Genomic DNA, 16,054 nt, shown 5'->3' on the forward strand with positions numbered 1-16,054 from the left:
TTAGGGGTGTAATGGTATGAGATTTTTACGTTATGAATTTCAGTCACAAAAAATACCATCGTATTAAGGGTGCATTGTATATAATATTAGAAGTTTAATATGTAGTGTACAACGATCAGCCACAACATTGAATCCACCTGCCTAATATTGTGTTGGTCCCCCTCGTGCTGCCAAAACGGCACCAACCTGCATCTCAGAATATAATTCTGTTTCCATCTGCAGAACTGTTGCTTTTTTCAAAATGTTTCTTGTTTTTGGCACCATTCGGAGTAAACTCTAGAGACTGTTGTGTGTGAAAATCCCAGGAGATCAGCAGTGACAGAAATACTCAGACCAGCCCATCTGGCACCAACAAACATCCATGCGATTTATCTAATTAGCTAATCGTGTTGCAGCAGTGCATAAAATCATTTAGATACGGGTCAGGAGCTTCAGTTAATGTTCACATTAACCATCAGAATGGGAGGAAAAATATGATCTCAGTGATTTGAGCTGTGGCATGATGTGCCAGACAGGCTGGTTTGAGTATTTTGACGGCACAAAGGGGTCCTACATAATATTAGGCAGGTGGTTTTAATGTTGTGGCTGATCGGTGTGTATTCACTAATGCAATATAATTGTATGCCATACTTTCAAACATACATTTTGAATTATTATTTTAAGATTTATTAAATTGAATTTAGCTAAAACAACATTATCCAGTTATTACTGCCCAGATTAACTGTTCAGTTACTGATTTGATCTGTGATAATGCTCGCAGAGGTGGTTTTGAAGGTTTAAAGTGTTTGAAGTCCTGACTGAGCCAACACATCTGCGACAAACCTTACAAACTGGATAACTGAGAAACATTTATGGTGCCTCGTAGGTCTTTAAAAGGTTCTGAACCCTCATCGCCATTTAAAATAATTATTCACCCAATAATGAAAAATGTTCTAATCATTTACTCACTCATGCCATCCCAGACGTTTATGACTTTTTTTCTGCTAAACACAAAGATTTTAGAATAATTTTTCAGCTGTGTTGGTATTTTCAGTGCAATGAATGGTGACCAGACCTTTCAAGCTCCATTAAAGCAGCATAAAATGAATCCATAATAAATATGTCTTTAGAAGTGTTGGGGAGAAACAGATCAATATTTCAATCAATTTTTACTATAAATCTTCACTTTCAGAATGTGAAAAAGTGGAGATGTATTGTAAGAAATTACTTAAATAATGATCTGTTTCCTACCCACACTTAGCATATCGCTTCTGAAGACATTTTTAACCACTGGAGACTTATGGGTTCATTTTATGCTGCTTTTATGTGATTTATGGAGCTTGAACGGTCTGGTCACAATTCACTTGCATTGTATGAAACTACAGAGCTGAGATAATCTTCATTTGTGTTGTGCGGGAGAAAGTCATACACATATGGGATGGCATGAGTGTGAGTAAATGATGAGTGGATTTATATTTTTGGGTGAACTAACCCTTTAACACACCCAAAGTTTTCTCCCATAGTGGATCTCAACTGTTGTGTCTCTGACAAGTCTGCGTGCTGCACTTGTGACACACGTGTGTCACCTTTTTAAATGGAGTGATGGTTGAATGTAAAATCACAATTTTTACTTTTTTTTTTTTTTTTTCTTTTTTTTTTTTATCATGTCAAGGTTATATTATGCTGTGTAAATGTAGCGTCTTTATTGAACTGATTTGGATTTAAGAAAAGTTACAAAAATTAAAAACCTGACTTAAAATATAGATTTTCCAATGATAACGATTCTGAAATCCCAAGATCGATCTTTCACTCTGTGGCAACCCTCTAATTAAGCAATAAAGCATGAGGGGCAATGCTGAATTGTGAATATAGCCATGACTGTTACTAACATATGAAAACTAACTGTTTTAAAACCGAGGTATACATTTAAACTGTTACATAAATATCCACATTAGACCATATAAGAGGGACTAGATGGACGACGCATAGAATAATTAATAGAACTTGTAGCACTCAATATGGCGGCTGTAGGAATGGAAGTCCCACCTTTCAGACAAAAGAGCCAATCAGCGTTTGATAGTTTGTTTACTTGCATGTGCTTGTGTTATTGCTAATTTGAAATGTTATTGTAGAGTATTAATGACAGTTTTAGAGATTTTGGTCTTTCACCATTTAAGGTAAATTGGAGTTGTACTACCAGAACCCAAATCTACCATTAAAGTACACCAAATTTAACATTTAATTTTGACCATAAACGGGTACCTCAGATTTGGGTAGACATTGGATGATCTAATCTGTCTTCTCTCCCTCAATCCCAGTTGTTTGAGCGAACCTGTCGTCAGTATGATAAGCTGAGGAAGAGGGAGGCCTTCCTCGAGCAGTTCAGGAAGGAGGACATATTCAAGGAGAACTTTGACGAGCTGGATAACTCTCGTGAGGTGGTTCAGCAGCTTGTAGACGAGTACAGTGCTGCCACACGGCCCGACTACATTTCCTGGGGTACACAAGAGCAGTGAAAACCCCTCCAGTTACTACCTAAATCTCTTGATCCCCCAGTTACACAAACAAAAAGCTCTGAATGTATCCTGTAAATAATGGAATTACTCCAGTAGCAAATAGCAGTATTGAAGTAGTAGTAAATGCTCCTCTTAAAACCAGAGACTCATTTTCATAAATCCTCCAGAGCCTTCTCAAGTATTGTAGGTGAAGAGATCTTTTAGCTCTGCATTATGTGACTTCATTTCTTTACAGACTTATAGAAGAGTTCTTCATAATGTGGTGCCTCTATCCTGAGCTGTAATGAACTTTCAGTCTTTCTCCAGTTTTCTTTCTCTCTTTGTTTCTTTTAATTATAGAATTTATGGCTCTTTCTTAGTCTATTTTTGTATTGCACTCTGCACTCCTCTGCACAAAATCTACATCAATCTACATCAGGGCGATGCACAGTTGTCTGCACACAAGCTTCCGTGACCTCACACGTCAGACGTATACACGGATAAGATGGGGTGGTCTCAGATGAATGCAACAGTAGGAGGGAGTGTGAAAGATTGAGCCTCTTGGATAAGAACAGATTAAAAGTATCTTATGAATGCTATCATACTCCCTTACATTCACGCATGCTTGCTTTTAGACAAAAGGCACTTGCTTTCAGGGGCTAGACAATGATTGTGTGGTTTTTACCCCATCTTTTCTGAAAACTATTTTCATGGATTAATCTAGAAGATTATTTTAACAGTTTTGAGATTATCAGCAAAGTCAGTGTTATGCTGTACCTCAATACATCTTTTCGATCAGATGACCCTCTTGTGGTTATGTTGTTTAGCAAGTCAAATTAGTGATGTTACCTCAAAGTCTGGCAGACTCAATTGTACACAACGCCAATGCATCTAGTGTTACTTTTTCTTTTTTCGTACTGGAGAGTGGTAGCACCTCCAGAAATATTTTCTCCATGTGAAACTCTAATGCCAAAATTCTTTGAAAGTGCTTTTTTCACCTTTTTTTTTTTCTCTCAGTGTTGTTATTATTAATGTTTTACTGTGTATAAAGATTGCCATCAGACTTGATGCATTTACTTGAAGTTCATGAGATTTGAATAAATGTTTTTCTACGAGGATTTTTTTTGTTTCACTACAGTAAGAGTGTATGGATTACTAATAAAAATTACATGTTCTTTACAAATAAATGCAGTTTGGCTTGATAATTTGTTATTTAATGCCATTAACTTCCTTGCCATGACTATGTAGTCAACAGACCCTAAAATACGAAAAGTTTTAATTTAGTATAAGTTTTAACAGAAGAATTAATAAAAGTGCTTTTATAAAATTATAAGCTTCAAATTTTTGCATTTAAACCCTCAAAAATTGGCCCCATTCACTTCCATTGGATGTTCCTCACTGTAACCTTGATTTTTATTTTTGCTTTTTTAAAGGACGGATGAGTTGAAATAATTGTGGAAATTAACATTATGCCACAAATGCTGTTCATTGAGCTTAACTTGTATTGAACCCAGAATATTCCTTTTAACAGTTAAATATTTGGGAACATTTCTGTAATATTTAACATTTTCACATCCACACAGTATACCTGAATCTCAAGTGATGGTGTAATGGTGCTGCTTTTTATTACACACATTATGCACCTTTTTTCATTATTGCACATTTAAGTTAGCTGTACAAACAATAGTGCAATCGACTATTACACGTGTAACATAAGGTACCGTGAAGCGTACAAACCGTCCAACACATCAGAGGTTGTCATTTGAGTTCTGTTACAAGTATGACAGTGGGCAGAGCTGCCTGCAGCTGCACAGTGACAAGAAGAAGAAAAAAAAAACGCAAGAACATGTGACAACCAATGCTGCCATCACAGGGGCTATAATAAGAACATGGTTCAGTTTACCAGTGAGGCAAAAGACACTGCTTAAATTTTAAACATTGATGTAAAGAACAAAAAAGAAATCCAAATTAAACAGCATAAAAGTTGTGATTGCCCTCCACATTTGCACTTCAAGTAGTTGGCAACCTTTTGTCAGAGTTGTATGGAGCAAAAAGAGTACACCAAAAAACTATGTGTATAGAAAATAATGAGCCTGATTATGGTGTACAAGTTAAAGATTGCACAGACTGTGTTTGACAGGCACTATTGGTTCCTCTGAAAGCAATCTGAAGCCCCATACTGAAAATGGGCTCATGCTCAGGATCATTGGGCAGGTTTTATTGCATTAGTGTTAGCTTGTCAGTCATTAGGGAGAGGAAGGGGGGGGGGATCCGAGGGAAAAGAAGACCCCCAAACTAGATATTTGGTCCAGGTTTAAACGTGACTTTGATTAGGGTGAATTTGGTTTACTATGACATCAAATAATAATCCTTTTGGATCTACATACAGTAATGAACTAATTATTAACTAGATATATGTTGCCATTCGCCACAGGGTGAAGATAAATGCAACAAATAACAATAAAAAGTATAGAAACAATATGACATCATATTTTAACTATGAAATCATCAGCACTTCGTAATTATGTCCAACGCAAGCACTAAAATACAAATACAGGTCTTTATGAAAGATATATAAAACAAATGTAAAAAGAACAATAAAAAAACAAACTTCCACACAATGTATACAACAGACAGCCATAAATAAAACTAGGAGAAACTAAACACACATTATAGAAAGACAATATGCTCTCTCAGCAGATGAAAGACACTGTGCTTGAACCATTAGTCATAAAGGTGACATAAGCGTGAAAGCACAACAAAGGCTACAGGTTAGGCTCTTATGGAAATGTCATATCTATAGAACATTGGACGATAATGTTGCATATCAATAGCGTTGATTATTTGTCTCGCATCTTCAGTGTTTTAATACATCAAATGAGATCTGGGATGCTTTGAGAGAACCAAAATGGTCATGTATTTGACAATGTCATTAACCTTCACAGGTACCAGACTGCAACAGGGTGTCTAAATCAGTTTGTTTAAGCCGGATCTAAGGATCTGAGGCTGTTGTGGCTACAGGACGCCCAGGGTTGAGTTATTGTAAGCTAACAGCTCAGTCAAGCAGCACCAGGTCGGGCTCAAAGTATTTTCACAAATACACTCACATCATAAAGACAAGCTAAAGATCCTTTCGTTGCTGTTCTACTCTCTTACTCTCACACACACAAACATCGCTTCTGTAAAGGACAGTTCTGAAAGTCTGTGTAATGAAAAGTGACTTGACCCTGCTTTTGTTTCAAGGTCATATGAAGTTTGATTAATGGCAGAAGTATCTCAAGAAACGTAAAGAGCAGCTCAAGTGTGTGTTGGTATGTGTGAAATGGCAACATGTTGGCATCCTTTTCCTGCAGTGCATTAAGACGACAAGAATTCCTCTTAGTCTCTTGAATCGTGCTATTTTCTTTAGCTGGGGCCCTGTGTCCTCTCTGGATTTGGTAGGCGGTGCAGCAAGGCTGAGTTCTCTCTCCTGAACTCGCTCTCTTGTTGTGGTTTCCCCTGGCACCATCCAATCCTTTCCACATTACAGTCACATCTTAGTTTGTCTGCTTTGCAGAGCACAGGGGAGCAATCAGCCAAGACTGCATATGCATGTGTGTCAGTCACAGTGTGTTCATATGTGTGTGAGACTCTCTCTTTACACCGGGTGAGAAGGTAGTTCAAGTAGGGAGGGGTGGAGCTTAGGGTTGGTTTCTATGGAGATGCAGTCATCCTTGCCTAGCTGGCGACTGGCGGCACTGAAATAAGCATTCATCAACTGCATAATCTCAGTCAGCTGAGAGAGAGAGAGAGAGAGAGAGAGAGAGAGAGAGAGAGATTACTTTAGTAACTTGGTAAAACACCTGCTTCACTTTTTAAAGACCTATATGATGTATTAATGCACAATTTCTAACAAATTAATTCATTTGCAGATAACAAACCGAAAGGGCGAGTCATTATCTTTACATTAGTTCACTTTGAGTTCTGTCATATATATATATATATATATATATATATATATATATATATAAACATTGAAATAAATCATCTAGAATCTCAAGTTTATCCACTGGTAAATACGACTTTGTGCTTGGAACTCGTAATTTCGCCTCCACTTGAAGGCTGCATAAACACGTTTCAGTTTTATGTGCAATATACATCAGACGTCAGTAAACAGACTGTGAGTGTGCCGTCTGAAGCTGAGACTATACTGTAGGAAATCTCAGACCAGCAGGTGACAGATACACCTGCATTTAAGATGCTTTTATTTTGTCATATAGACTTTCACTTAAAGCGATAGTTCACCCCAAAATAAACATTCTCTCATCATTTATTCACCCTCATGCCATCCCAGATGGGTATGACTTTCTTTCTCCTGCAGAACACAAATTAAGATTCTTAGAAGAATATTTCAGCTCTGTAGGTCCTTACAATTCAAGTGAATAGCAACCAAAACTTTGAAGCTGAAAAAAAAAAACAACTCCAGTGGTTTAATTCATGTCTTCTAAAGCGAGATCAGTTTTGGGTGAGAACAGACCAAAATGTAACATCTTGACATCAGCAGTCCACTTCATGACTGAAGCTCGATGACACTTCCTATAGTGCCATATAGCACTCTGCGCATGTGCAAGCACTAGGACGAGTAATCAAGCTTGAAATTATGATTGGGCCTAAAGACTACAATGGCAAGATGTACAGTGAAAAATTAGTTACATTTTGGTCTGTTCTCACATAAAATTGATTAGATCGCTTAAGAAGACATGGATTAAACAACTTGAGTCATATGGATTACTTTTATGCTGCCTTTGGCTATTTTCAGACTGCAGGCAAATCAGATTTTTTCTCAAATCAGATCTTTTCAGGCAGACTGTCCGCACTATTAATTGCAAGTGGCAGGAGACGGAGGAGACTGGTAAATAATGGCTGTGTCTCGTTTGGAAAGCTGTGTCCTCTGGAGGTTGCATTTGTTGGTCACATACGTCATCGAGGCTGTCTTGTTTCATAATTTTTTGTATTTAAATTTTTTACTGGGAATGAAAAAAGGTTAACAATTGTATAAATGTAAGTGCATATACATAAAATGCATTGACAATAGATACAAATAATGAAAAGAAAAACAAATGCGCAACCTCCGGAGGATGCAGCCTTCCAAACAAGACAGTCATTATTTACCAGTCTCCTCCATCGCTGAATTTTTCCATTTGTAATCCGATTAGAGCAGCCAGAGCATCCGGATTGAGACGGATCTGAAAAAATCTGATTTCAATCGCATTTGAAAACACCTCCTGATGTGGTTTGATTCAGAAAAATCTGATTTTATCTGGTTTTTTGCTGTCCAGACTATCAAAAACTCATCTGGATACAATCTGAATTTTTAGTGGCAGTCTGAACAAGGCCTTTATGTGCTTTTTGGAGCTTAAAAGTTCTGGCCACCATTTACTTGCATTGTATGGACCTAAAAATCTTTGTCTGTGTTCTGCAGAAGAAAGTTATATACATATCCGGCATGAGGATGAGTAAATGATGAGAGAATAAAAAGTTTTGTGTGACCTATTCTTGTAAATGCCGATTATGGCTCAGAACAGCTTAGGGTGAACGCATCATAAATAGCGTGTGAGCTGGCAGAGGTGAAGTGAAGTGGTTTTGCATGAAAAATAGATTCATCAGATTGAACACACAAACAGCAGGAGGAGTAAGACTGGTTCTCTCAGTGTTTCCACATGTGTGCACATTGAATGTCACAGCTGGTCTGACTTAAATTGTCAGACCAGTATTGCAGGGACGTTTGATGTTCGTTGAGATACAACCCCCCTTGACGTCACTGGCCAAATTAAAAAAAAACAACCCTTGTCTATTTGATACTTTGGTTCGTAGATATGTCGAGGTCTCTCCTTTAATATGAGTCTATGGGGATAATACGAGTCTGTGGTAATACACCCCCCCAGCTTTATCGCCCACGTGCGGGATGAGGTACATACCTAAGCTTAATACTTAGGGTACTAAGTGGTTAGCTGTTGTGAAAAACAGTAATATAGTGATATTGATGACATCATACTTGGACCTCTTATTGAGAGTACAAAGAAACATCCCTCTTAATTGACATAATGGAGAAAGTAGAAAAGGTTGCTTTTCCCTTGTTTTGCTGAGATGGTTCCCTCTTACCTTGGTGGTTTCAAAGAGCAGGTCCCGATCTCCTGCGGTTATCCTGAATGTGTTGCTGTCAGAGACACCATAGGACACGATCTGACCAATGGGAAGAGACTCCAGAGCTTCAGCCTCTCCCTGACGATAAAGAGACACACAGGAAGCGGCCACGCCCAGCCACAACTTCTGAGAGAAGCTTCCTGTCGAACTCTAAGAGGAGGATGAACAAGTCAAACACAGCTGTGCTAAAATCACCTTGTTCTGATTAAATTAATGAGCTGTAAATAAGTAACAAAAATTATTAATTTAAACATCTATTAATGCTTTCAACATTTGAAAACTGTTGTTGTTGTAAAAACCTAAGCACCTTATAATCGCATATAATGAGAATAGTGAAGAATTAGCTACATTTTAGAAGTTACTGCATTATGAATTCATTATGCTTTAGAAACTCTTATTAATGTAAAGCAATAGAGCACCCAAAAATGAAGAAAGAAAATGTCACCCTCATGTCCTTCTAAACCCATGTGTGTTTCTTCCATAGAACAAAAAAACAGATGTTAGGCAGAATATTAGCCTCAGTCACCGTTCACTTTCATTGCATGGAAAACATGTAATGAAAGTTAATGGTGACTACTGAAGGCTAACAGTCTGCCTTTTTTTCGGAAACAGAAAGTCACATGGGTTTGGATGAAGGATGAATGAATCTTCATTTTTGGGTGACCTATCCCTATAACACTGATCTTTCATGTTCCACTCACTATGTAGAAGTCCACTTCATAAAGCGTGCAGCCGAACCCAGACCACTGGCGAGCGATTGTGAGATAGGAGGCCATGCTGTCGCTGTGACTGTATCCCAACAGGGCTTTCCAGCGCTCTAAAATTGCTGACATAACCATAGTGCCCTCCTCCCTCTGTCTGGCCCGTAGCCTTTGATCCTGTTCCTGTCGACGCTTGTGCCCCCACAGCGTCCCGGCCAGCAGACCCCCAGGGAAGGAAGGGCAGCCAGTGGGATCCACAGGGGACAGCAGGGCCCGGGCCTCCACCACTTCAGCTGGGAAGAGCTGCTCCACGGGTGGGTATGGAGAGAGGGCGCTGAAATCCCCCAGCAGGCACTGCAGTCTCAATGCCGCTAGGGAAAGCAGGTCATCCTCACAGGCTGGCAACTGCCCTCGCACCACCATCTCATGACACTGAGAAAGAGAGAAACAGAGAAAGGGAGTAAGTGAAGTAAAGAGTGAGGGAAAGTTTACTTTGTTTGTATGTGTGCTTTTCATTCAACTGATAAAGAAGTTACACATACTTCTGTCAACACCAGTGTGAAACCAGTCTACATGAAACACAAATACAGGGAAGAATTGGAAAATCCCACTATTTCTTTGACCTTGAGTCACTCTGTACTGTTTCACGCATATATTTAATGTTTTAAATGGGTGTCATGTTCGTCTAACCCTGCTTTTATTATCCAGCAGAAATGAATAACTTTTATACTAAATGTTCTGAGAAGGATATCCATTATCACAATCTGATTATATATCAGATACATTGTTGAATTATATTATTGAATGATACTACAATCTCACTGTTTTCTGTCTATTTCAAGGATGTAACCAAATATTCAAGATTTCCAATTTATTTACATTCTCATTCCACTTGCTTTCCTTTGGCTTTTCAACTTTTAGTCTTTAGTATTTGGGGTCTTTAGTCATCAGTTCATTCTTGCCTGTCTCAAACTGCCCCTTGGGGATTAATCTAGTTGTATTGTATTGTATTTGTACCTGTTCATAGAGAAAGAGGTACTCAATGCTGTCTGTGCTGATGTTATCCGTGTCCAGCAGACAGTAGAGCTTAAAGCAGAGTCTCCACTGAGACTCAGAGTCTGGGTCTTTAGCTGACAGGCTGGAACAGAGAGAGAGACAGAGAGAGAAACTAAGGTCTGAATGTTGGTTCAAAAGTTTTTTTTTTAGTTGTTTTTTTATATATAATGTATTCATGCATTTGTTCACTGATTAATTGTACTGATTATTTGTTCATTGCCTATGTAATGGCCAATGCTTTGGCAATACTGTACAAGTCATGCCAATAAAGCTCATTTGAATTGAATTGAGAGGGAGAGGGAGAGAGAGAGAGAGAGAGAGAGAGAAAGAGAGAGGGAGAGGGAGAGAGAGAGAGAGAGAGAGAGAGAGAGAGAGAGAGAGAGAGAGAGCATTTTGTTAACAGAATATTGTTTGTAACAGATATTCATGTGAAGTGTCAGCAAATAAACTTAAATAATAATATAGATACAACTGTACACAACATTAAACGTTCAGAAATATACACCTACAGCGGGAGGCTGAAATGTTAAAATGTAAAGTTACAAAAAAACAACCCAACAAAAACTGAATTTTTCCAGGTTTAGCTAAATATTTTTTTAAAAGTGACATTTTCAAATGCATATATTTGCATACTTTCTAAATATTTAGTTCAAGATTTCCATTTTTATTTCATATTTACATTAGATTAAAGGAATATTCTGGGTTTAATACAAATTAAGCTCCATAAACAGCATTTGTGGGATAATGTTGATTCCCGCAAAAATACATTTAGACTCGTCTCTCCTTTTCTTAAAAAAAAAAAAAAGCATTATTGAAGTTACGGTGAGGCACTTACTATGAAAGTGAATGGGGCAATTTTCTTTTGAGGATTTAAATTTTTAACTGAACTTGAATTTTCGCATTAATCTTTCTGTTAAAACGTGTGCATTATTTGAGTTGAAATGTTGTTTAAATCATTGTTTTTATGGTCGTTTAAGGGTTAAGCATTACGTTGCCATGGCAACTAAGTTGTAAAATTATATATAACTTTACACAGAAATGGTTAGTAAGTGATTTTATCACACTAAAATCACGTTAACACATATTGTTTACGTCTCGTGGTTATACTTTGTGGATTCATGGATTGACCCCATTCACTTCCATTGTAAAAGCCTCACTGGAACCCATATTTTTGCTTTTTGTTTTTTTGTTTTTTTTTAAAGAAAAGGAGGTCAAGTCAAAATGTATTTTTGTGGTGATCAATATCATGCCACAAAAGCTGTAAATTGAGCTAAACATTGAACCAGAATATTCCTTTACATTTTTACTGAATATATTATTTAATTTGATTATTAATTACATTATATAATACATTAATAAATATACATTAATTATATTATTTGCATTCGAATTTCAGATTTATATTCAAAATAAATATCATTTAAATAATACATATTTATTGAATAAACTATTTAAAATATGACATTTTAGAACTGCACTATTTTATAGGCTTATTTAGGTACATCCAGACAAAAGAGAAGTTATTTATTGCTAAATATTACAAACTGGGCAATTTTTTTATTTACATTCTCTATTTAACAATCGGTGCCCCATTTCAAATTTTTTCAGTCTTTAAATAGCACAGTAGACTTCAGACAAGGTATGATGATTACAAGTAAAATCCAGCAATAATCCCTTAACACACGACTAAACTCAGCCAACAGAACCGCATGACTCACCCTGATTCACAGAGCTGTACAGTATGTGCAGTTTTACACATGCAGGTTTGTTTGTATGTGTGTGTGTTTGTACACATACACTGGTGGCCAAAGGTTTGGAATAATCTACAGATTTTGCTGTTGTTTCGGAAGGAAATTGGTACTTTTTTTCATCAAAGTGGCATTCAACTGATCACAATGTATAGTCAGAACATTAATAACATGAAAAATTACTAATTAAATTACTTCAAGGAGTTCTCATCAAAACATCCTCCACATGCAGCAATGACAGCTTTGCAGATCCTTGGCATTCCAGCTGTCAGTTTGTCCAGATACTCAGGTGACATTTCACCCCACACTTCCCATAGCACATGCCATAGATGTGGCTGTCTTGTCAGGCACTTCTCACACACCTTACAGTCTAGCTGAATGAAAGTTCAATGGGGTTAAGATCCATAACACTGTTTTCCAATTATCTGTTGTCCAATGTCTGAGTTTCTTTGCCCAATCTAACCTTTTCTTTTTATTTCTGTTTCAAAAGTGTTTTTTTCTTTGCAATTCTTCCCATAAGGCCTGCACCAATGAGTCTTCACTTTACTGTTGTACATGAAACTGGTGTTGAGCAGGTAGAATTTAATGAAGCTGTCAGCTGAGAACATGTGAGGCATCTATTTCTCAAACTAGAGATTCTGATGTACTTTCCTCTTGTTTAGTTGTACACCTGACCTTCCACATCTCTTTCTGTTCTTGTTAGAGCCAGTTGTCCTTTGTCTTTGAAGACTGTAGTGTAAACCTTTGTCTAAAATTTTCAGTTTTTTGGCAATTTCAAGCATTGTACAGCCATCATTCCTCAAAACAACGATTGACTGGCGAGTTTCTAGAAAAAGCTTTTAGTCCTAATATTGCCCTTACGACATGCCAGTCTATTACAAACTGTGGCAACTCAAAAACAAACACAAAGACAATGTTAAGCTTCATTTACCAAACCAAATAGCTCTCAGCAGTGTTTGATATAATGGCAAGTGATTTTCTAGTTCCAAATTAGCAATTAAGCATGATCAAGGATAAGGTGTTGGTGTGATGGCTGCTGGAAATGAGGCCTGTCTAGATTTGATAAAAAAAAAAAAAGTTTTTCAAATAGTGATGGTGCTATTTTTTACATCAGTAATGTCCTGACTATACTTTGTGATCAGATGAATTCCAATTGTGAATTAAAGTACCAATTTCCTTCTGAAACAGCAAAATCTGAACATTATTACAAACTTTTGGCTGCCAGTGTATGTGTGAGAAAAATACTATTCATGTGTCCATAAACCCACTTCTGAGAACAGTTGGCAAACATTCACAGACAGACAAATGCAAACACACTTCCAAGTATAAAATGGATGTCTTGAATTGTGGCAGGTTTGCTTATCTCTAATTCAGTTTGCTTTTCACATAAGTTAATGTTGACGATATCAGTCTAACCTTGAAATGTCTACTGGAACTGTGAATACAAACAGAGAGCTGTCTGACCCATGTCCATTCTCACAGAGTGTGCGTGTGTGTTCGAGTCAGTTTGTTTAAATGTGCTTGTGGAGATTTATTAAAGGAGTAGTTCACCCAAACATGAAAATTCTCTCATTTATTTACCATCATCCCATCCCAGATGTGAATGACTTTCTTTCTTCTGCTGAACACAAATTATAATTTTTATAAGATTATTTCCGCTTTGGCGTTCCATACAATGGTGAATGGTGACCAAAAAGCCCATAAAGGCAGCATAAAAGTAATTAATATGACTTCAGTGGTTAAATCCATGTCTTCAGAAATAATGTGATGTGTGGGTGAGAAACAAATTCATATTTCAGTCCCTTTTTACTATAAATTCTCCAACCTGTCCAGTAGGTGGTGATATGCACAAAGAAAAGGAATCGTCAAAAGCAAAAGAATGTGAAAGTGAACGTGAAAGTGGAGATTTATAGTAAAAAAGCAGTTTTTACGAAAAATTACAATTGTACTACCACAATACTTTCTGACACTTTTTGTACAGTACGTGAAATAAACTTTATGTGCTACTGTGGGACATTAATAATCTCTTGATTCCCTTTACTCACTTATCACCAATTCCACATAATACAGAAACTAGGTGAAGAAATTTAGTAAAAGATGGAATTACTTTTCAAATCTGGTGATGACATCAGCGATTATGGTGCTGCCTCCAACAAATTTCTCCCAGCATGAATTCTGCTCAAAGAGAGCAAACGTGTTTCGGCTGTCCTGCAGTCCGAGGCGCTCTGCCATCTTCCTCACAACCTAGTCAGAGAATGTGAGAGAATGAGAGAGAGAGATGATGTTAGAATTATTGGAGCGACTACACAAAGTTTTGTTGAAACTGAATTGGAACATTTTAAAAGATGAAATCACAATAGGAGGAAATGGCTGTGTGTGTGTACCTCATTAGCCGTAGTGTGCGAGGTGATTGGAATCTGGCAGCAGCTTGGTCCAGGGTAGTGCACAGTACACAATATCTCCTGCCTCCCCATGAGCCCCTGGACCTCTTCCCACGAGGGAACACATTCACGGCCGCGTGTCTTCTCCAAAGCTTGGGCAATGAATGACGCGTAGCTCTCCACCTCTGGGTCCACACACAAACTCTGAACCCTAATGAAGAAAAGGCTACGTTCACACAGTGTTCTGGACTGACAGCAGTATTTACTAACAGGTGTGCCTCTTGAATTGTATTAAGCCTGGTTCACACTGTACGATTTTTGCTACAATTCTGCCGTCTGAGACGCTTCGGGAATCCTAAGGGATTTCTGTCGTAGTAGGGAAAAATCAGTGTGACATGTTCACCAATGGCCAGTTATTTCCCCTTACGATAGTCTTTAGCCTCCAAAGATGTTGACACTGTCCGAAGTTTTGGGTCGAAATCCAGCAGTGTGACTACTTCTACGATGCCTGACTAATAAAGAACCGATAGAAACACAGCATCTGGTGATGCAATCAATGTGTTCTGCTAAAAATGTTGATACTAGATTGTCTGTCAGTGGTTCCCATCTTCACAGACGTGAAGCAGACTGATGACTCTTGCCCAGTCAATGCTGTCAATCGTGAATAAATTCCTAAAAGATGTATATCGTACAGTTTGACATAGAAGACATTTGATGTCACAGTCTTGGTATCTTTACTGGGGTCATATCGTACAGTCTAACTTGCAGCAATCGTAAAGTACAGAAAAAAATTGTACACTGTGAATAGGGCTTTAATAGTATGGAGGGTCTTGCAATAGCCATGATTAAAACCTGTAACCATAGTAATAGTTACTAAATATCAGTCAAATATCAAAGATAGCGACTTTATACCGGAAAGTCTTCCTACAATTGGCACAATTTTATTTGGTGAACAATTCCAATGGTTAGTTTAGCTGTCAAATCGTATTTCAAAGTGTATAGCGCAGCATTTGGGTCACGCCCCACAAAACTAACGGCGTTAGCTTTAAACTGGATTTCAAACCTTTGGATGGAATGCAGCCTATATCTACTTGAAAAAAACACAACATAATTTTTTTTATTTTTAAACACAATTCACAAATTGTATTTTATCAAACTACACAATGATGACTGTAGATATTACAATTTATTTTTCTGTTAATGCATGATTTTATGTAAATCTGTCGGTGTTCTCGCGACAACTGTTAATCGAAATCACGAGAACGTAAGAGAAAATTAAGTCATGATCATGAGAAAACAACATTTGGTATGTCGAGATAACGAGAAAATGAAGTCGTGATCACAAGAAAACAAGACAGAAAAACCAGTCAGGCTTTTGTACTTGTGTTTATAACCAAACTGTGTATGAACAGAACCATTTCAAGCACTCCAAACAGGACTGACAACTGTATTCTGCTACTGTGTGAATGCTGCCAAAGAGATTTCAGGCCTTACCGGAACCCTTTAAGATC

The 16,054-nt window shown here is 37.5% G+C and overlaps 2 protein-coding genes across 4 annotated transcripts in view; one reads left to right on the forward strand and one right to left on the reverse strand.

Annotated features, from left to right (window-relative positions):
• LOC127653341 (tubulin gamma-1 chain) overlaps positions 1–3,622 on the forward strand; it is a 30,228-nt gene extending 26,606 nt beyond the window's left edge. For both annotated transcript variants that reach the window (XM_052139995.1, XM_052139996.1), the window contains one exon: positions 2,298–3,622. In XM_052139995.1, coding sequence (XP_051995955.1) covers positions 2,298–2,495 — 198 coding nt within the window. In that variant the 3' untranslated portion in view covers positions 2,496–3,622. The remainder of the gene's footprint in view (positions 1–2,297) is intronic.
• Positions 3,623–4,767: 1,145 nt separating this feature from the next.
• The window catches only part of LOC127653338 (unconventional myosin-X-like), a 61,756-nt gene continuing 50,469 nt past the window's right edge, over positions 4,768–16,054 (reverse strand). For both annotated transcript variants that reach the window (XM_052139990.1, XM_052139991.1), the window contains 6 exons: positions 14,547–14,754; positions 14,270–14,406; positions 10,376–10,496; positions 9,359–9,790; positions 8,616–8,807; positions 4,768–6,249 (listed from right to left, as the gene is read on the reverse strand). In XM_052139990.1, coding sequence (XP_051995950.1) covers positions 6,112–6,249; positions 8,616–8,807; positions 9,359–9,790; positions 10,376–10,496; positions 14,270–14,406; positions 14,547–14,754 — 1,228 coding nt within the window. In that variant the 3' untranslated portion in view covers positions 4,768–6,111. The remainder of the gene's footprint in view (positions 6,250–8,615; positions 8,808–9,358; positions 9,791–10,375; positions 10,497–14,269; positions 14,407–14,546; positions 14,755–16,054) is intronic.

The sequence above is a fragment of the Xyrauchen texanus genome, chromosome 12, assembly GCF_025860055.1.
Source record: "Xyrauchen texanus isolate HMW12.3.18 chromosome 12, RBS_HiC_50CHRs, whole genome shotgun sequence".
NCBI lineage: Eukaryota > Metazoa > Chordata > Actinopteri > Cypriniformes > Catostomidae > Xyrauchen > Xyrauchen texanus.